At 41.7% G+C, this 5,852-nt stretch overlaps 1 protein-coding gene across 1 annotated transcript in view; it reads left to right on the forward strand.

Annotated features, from left to right (window-relative positions):
- Nucleotides 1–3,991, forward strand: part of LOC103258926 (serine/threonine-protein kinase MRCK alpha-like) — a 57,319-nt gene extending 53,328 nt beyond the window's left edge. The window contains exons 15-17 of the mRNA XM_021711618.1: nt 677–774; nt 2,014–2,095; nt 3,861–3,991. Coding sequence (XP_021567293.1) covers nt 677–774; nt 2,014–2,095; nt 3,861–3,991 — 311 coding nt within the window. The remainder of the gene's footprint in view (nt 1–676; nt 775–2,013; nt 2,096–3,860) is intronic.
- Nucleotides 3,992–5,852: the final 1,861 nt, after the last annotated feature.

Genomic DNA, 5,852 nt, shown 5'->3' on the forward strand with positions numbered 1-5,852 from the left:
ACTACAGGCGTGCGCTACCACGCCCGGCTGATTTTTGATTTATCGTAGAGATGAGGTCTCGCCAAGTTGCCCAGGCGTGTCTCGAACCCGCGGGCTCAGGCAATCCACTCACCGCAGCCTTCCAAAGGCATGGGATTACAGGCTGAGCCACTGAGCCCGGCTGTTTTTTTGTTTTTTTTTTTGATTTGGGTTAGGCAGATAAAATTAATCATAAACACCACATGACTGCATTTATAAGATATTTCTGAAGTGACAAAATTTTGGAAATGGAGGAGAGATTACTGATTGTTGGGGTTAAAGAGAGATGGGGAGAGGAGGTTCTGATTATAAAAGGGCAACACGAAGGATTCCTGTGGTGTTGGAATTATTCGCCTTTTGACTGTGGTGGTGGATACAAGAGCCTACGCAGGTGATAGAAGTGGACAGAAATCAATACACACGCACACAGTGAAAGTAAACTGACAAAATCTGCCTCAGAGAGGTAGCTTGATGGATTTAACATCAGTGTCCTTGTTTTGCAAAATGCTACCATTGGGGGACACTAGGCAGAGTTTACGAGGGACATCTCTCTATTATTTATACAACTCTGTGTGAGTCTGTAATTATCTCATTAAAGTTTTACATAAAAATGAATCCTGAAGCCCACGATTGCTGTTACCTGCTCCCCTTCTCCCAGGCTACAACGCCCCGTATCTCTCAGTGTACAGTGAAAACGCAGTCGACATCTTTGACGTGAACTCCACGAAATGGATCCAGACTATCCCTCTCAGGAAGGTAAGATCATGCGACTAATAAATTAAAGATTGAGAAGTGGAAACAGAAATAGTCCACCGTGCATCTACTGATGTGTACTTGCTAACTTGGAGGGTTAGTTAAGAGTAAAATAAATAAATAAATAAATAAAACACCACATCACATTGGTTAACTTTATTACTAGTACTAGAGCCCATCGGGATGCCTTGTTGCATTATATAAAGCAGTATTGTTATAGATAAACGTACTATGTACTTATTTCACAGAGTACAACAGTTACTTCTCACATTCAGTTTAAAGTTACTTTTATTTATCACTAATTTTATTTAATGATATAATTAAGCCTCCTATAAAGAAATATGTACAGGCTAAAAAACGAAAAAGAAAAAGCATATAACCAAAGTTGTGTTTCAGAATTCTCAATCAGATTTCACGGATTGGTGATAAAATAAAAGTGTAGTATCTCTACCACAAATGATTTAAAACATAGCTAAAACGTTAAAGGCAAAACCCTGTCATTTTGGTAAGAGAAGACCTTGGAAGATTTAAGAATAGTTAGATTACAGAAAATACATACATAGAGATACACAGAGAACCCATAACCCAAGCCATCACCAAGGAGTTCATGTAAGAGTCTTCATAATCATAAGTGAGATTTTTTTTTCAGCAATATCAGCAATGGGAAACGCTTTTGTAAGGACTGTCCCACTACATACAACAATAAAATGTTCTTTTTTCTGCTTCCTAAATGTCAGCCAGCCTCATTTACTGTTTGTTAAATAAATCCAAAAGGCAGATGAGTCTGTTCAGGTTAACCTTTTAGTTACTAATGAATTTTTAAAAGTTATTTTAAAAGTTAACTATATTTCTGTTTAAGTTAGTTAGTAATTTCAGATTTTTAAACTCATGCTTTAAAATGTTATCAACATAAGTTTTTTTTTTTTTGGAGACGAGGCCAGTTGCCTAGGCTGATCTCAGACTCCTGGGCTCAAATGATCCTCCCACCTTAACCTCCTGAGTGGCTAGGATTACAGGTGTGTGTCACCATGCTTAACTTAATATAAGTTTGTAACCCCATTCATTCTGCTGGATTGATATTTTTCTTTTCTTTGTTTTTTTTTTTTTTGAGACTGCACTATTTGGAGGGATGAGTTTTGAATAGAATACCCAAATAATGAATGCTTTATATATATGAAAATATTGCTATAACAATTTTAAAAGTATTTATTGAAATGGTAATCTTGTTTTTTGTGATTTTAGGTTCGGCCCTTGAATAGCAAAGGATCCCTAAATTTACACCTGGAGACAATTAGGTTAATATATTTCAAAAATAAGATGACAAGTAAGAAATGACTTCTTCATAGAACTGCTTTTTAGAAACCATTTTTCTAGCTGACGACCCAAGGTCACGGAGCCAGTGTATGGATGAGAGACAAGATTTCCACCCAGGAGTCTGTGCTTTTTACCCATAGTCCTCGATGTCCTTGGGGCAAGATGGAGTTCAGCAGCTGGCACAGTTGTGAGATAAGACCATGGCACACTCTGGTCCTTTCTCAGTGGGACTTATCTTGGCATGGTGGGGCAGAAGCCTCTGTAATCACTGCCTGCCATCTAGAATACCCATTGTGAAAATTCATTCACTTCCCAATGGGATTGGGGCCTAGCACCCGTCGGCCTCGCCCACGAAAGCAGACCAGGGTCCACCCCACAGTCCTCCTTCAATTTCTTCACATACGTTTTTAGATCCTAGCAGATTCAGTGTGAAAAAAAAGCCACACGAATTCTTTTCTCCCTTTTTCTCTTATTTTGTTTATAGGATGGGATGCCTAGCACAGCGGTCAGTGCATTGGTTTCCCAGGGCCACTGCAACAAAGTGCCACAGACTGGGCTGGGCCACTCAAACAGAAGAAATTCATTGTATCACAGTTGTGGGGGCCAGAAGCCTGAGATCAGGGGTGGGAGGGGCTGGCTCCTTCTGAGGGTGTGAGTGAGATCCAGCCTAGATGCCTCCCAGCGTCTGGCAGTTTGCAGCCATCGATGACCCACGCCTTCATGTTCACATGGTGTTTTCCCTGTGTGTGTTGGTGTCCAAATTTTTAGGACATGGTCCTATTGGGTTGGGGCCCACCCTAATGATCTGTCTTAATTAGACCATCTGCAGAGACCCTGTTTCCAATTAAGGTCACATTCACAGATACTGGGAGTGAAGACTTCAACATCTTTTTATTTATTTATTTTTAATTTTAAAGATGTAGGGTGCAATTCAGGGTTAGGTATACAAAAGGTCATTGTACCGGTAAAGCTTGGGCCTCCCTTTGGACTCCATGTCACCTGATTTCAACAGCTTTTGAGGGGACAGAATTCAACCATCCTTTTGGGGTCTAAGGCTGTTGTGAGGGCTTTGAGTTGACGGTCTTGTTTGCTACTAGATATTAAGAACTAAGCAGAGTGGGCCCCAAGTTTCTAGGGATCTGGAGAAGAGCTGACACTTCCCCCAAGATCAGGAGAGCGAGCAAGCCGAGATAGAGCCTTACCTCCAGCAGTGTGGAGGTAAGGACAGTGTGCAGTGGGCCTCAGATACGCCTAGTTGTGTTATTAAAATAATGGTTATTGTTTTCATTGTAGAAAGATTTGTGCTTTCTGTTTAATGCCCTGCAGCATAACTGAATATCTTCATATCTCTAAGCTACAAAAATCTGGTAGGAGAAAAAAGTTAGCATAGAAATGTGAAGACAAATCCAAGTGGGAAAAACACCAATGTTGTTTTATAGGAACAAGTAACAATAGATTTATTTTTAAGTATTGCTCACATTGAAAATTAAACTGTCACTGCTCTGTTAATATTCTTGCAAAATTTCCCGTAACCATCCACTCTAAACTTTTAAACAAAGCCATCTGATGTTTGTGCCGTTCATTGACAATTAAAACATAATAGATGTGAGGCATTCTAACAATTTAAAATTACTTCCCACACTCAGATTAAAGTCACTTTTATGTATCACTAATTTTACTTAGCGGTATAATGTGGCCTCCTATTTAGTTTAAATTTCCTTTTGCGTATCGCTCATTTTACTTAACACTATCATTTTGTTTCAAAAAATATATAGCTGGAGACGAGCTAGTATTTCCTGAAGCATCGGATAATCACCAGAAGCAAATGGTCCCAAAAGTCAACAGCAGGCGACGTCACTCCTTCCGGGTTCTCAGAGAGAAAGGAGCCCTACCCAAGAGACTGTGACCATCGTCCCTTCACACGTGGGCCAGAAAGACCACTTGCCACAGACCACATGATATTTGTTTTAATTTGGAAGAAAAATAAATACATCTTTGAAACTTGGGCAAAAACATCTGTACCCTGTGGCGATATGTTTATTCCTCTCAGAAACATTAAGGAAAACTTTTATGGTAGTGAAATATGAGCGTACACATAATATGTTGAGTTAATTCCCCGTGAATGTAATTTAAATGTGGTATTTTAGCAGACATATAATGCAAATACAGAACAAACATACACATACAGTAGCGTACGTTCCATCATCATTTTGTGAACAAATCAATAGTGCTATATATGCATATGGATCGATTGCTTCCTGACTCTAGGTCTGCTGTCCTTTAAGGTAACCTTTGTTAACAAGCCATTAGTTGGCAGTAGTTTCTATAACTAGCTGCAGAAAAACAGGCTGATTTTCTTTTGAGTTATAAATAAAAACACTTCTAAGGTAGTACAAATTCTTTTTAAAAGCCATAATTAGATGAAAAATACACAGTGGGGCAGAAATTATTTGGTGTCTGTGACTATTAAAGACAATGCAATTTCTGCCAAAAACTTTAAGATAATTTTAAAAAATCTGTGAAGAACTGAATATTTATCTTTATTCACCAAGTTTATCATTGAACGTCATCTATAAGATGACCTGAAAAAATCTCCAGGCTGGGCTTGGTGGCTCAAGCCTGTAATCCCAGCATTTTGAGAGGCAGGGGTGAGAGGACTGCCTGAACCCAGGGGTTCGAGACCAGCCTGCGTAACTTGGTGAGACCTCATCTCTACAACATATCAAAAAGATGTGGGAGTGGTAGCGCGTGTCTGTAGTTCCAGCTACTTGGAAGGTTGAGGTGGAAGGATCAACAGAACCCAGCAGGTCGACGCTGGGGTGGCCGTAAGTGTGCCACTGTACTCCAGCCTGGGTGACGGAGTGAGGCTCTGACTTGAAAGAAAGAAAAGAAAAGAAAAAGTCTCCAGAACAATTTTGCTTTTGTCTGCCAAAGTTGCTCACCTCCATCCCTCCCTTCAGTGGGTCCATCCATTCTTGCATTGTTGAGTCCTACGAAGCATCTGTTCTAGGTTTGGCAGACATCTGCTGGAAGCTTCTGTAGTCAGTGTTGAGGGACAAGAGTGTGGACAAGTTCCTCTTTAAAGCAGCCCCGGTCGTGTGTCTCAGCCTGAACCTGTCTCTGTCCCAGAATGAAGCTGAGGCCGCGGCCAGTCGAGGAGAGACCTCACCGTGTGGTGGATGAATTGTGGGCCTCAAACTGGCACTGGCCCTGGATGGATATACTGTGCTCAGGGTGAAGGCCACAGCCTGTGTGAGACATGGGACCCTTGGGTGTTTGCTCATGAAGGTCCAGTTTGTAAGGGATTAAAGAGTGGGGGGGAGGGGCGGGTAGTAGGAAAGGGAAGGGAGGGGAGGAAGAAGGCAGTTGTTAGATGAACTGCTGAGGCCCACCCTTCTAATGAGACAGCTCACCAGGACCCTGGGACCTCCCTGCTGCTGCCACCTGGGCCTCTAGTGCAACAAAGATTTTGATCCTCAAGGTTATAGGAAAACACACCCATGACACCCAGTGGCACAGTGAAGGGGGTAGTCCGGATTCAGTTGAAACCTGGGTGTCTAAGCCCTGTAAGAAGTTGTTGCCCTAGGGTGGGGAACTTAACCCTGAGGACACTGGTGTGAGGCTCTCTGGAAGAAGAACGGTACACATAGGAGCAGAGTCTAGCAAACCAGAACCCCCGGAAGTGTGTCCAGCCCCAACGGCAGTAGCAATGATGATAGCCACCATCGAAAAGAGAAAGTGAGAGGGAGACAGGGAAAGAACATAAG

Source organism: Carlito syrichta, unplaced genomic scaffold (genome assembly GCF_000164805.1).
Source record: "Carlito syrichta isolate Samal-C Ts95f unplaced genomic scaffold, Tarsius_syrichta-2.0.1 Scaffold302409, whole genome shotgun sequence".
In the NCBI taxonomy this organism is placed as follows: domain Eukaryota; kingdom Metazoa; phylum Chordata; class Mammalia; order Primates; family Tarsiidae; genus Carlito; species Carlito syrichta.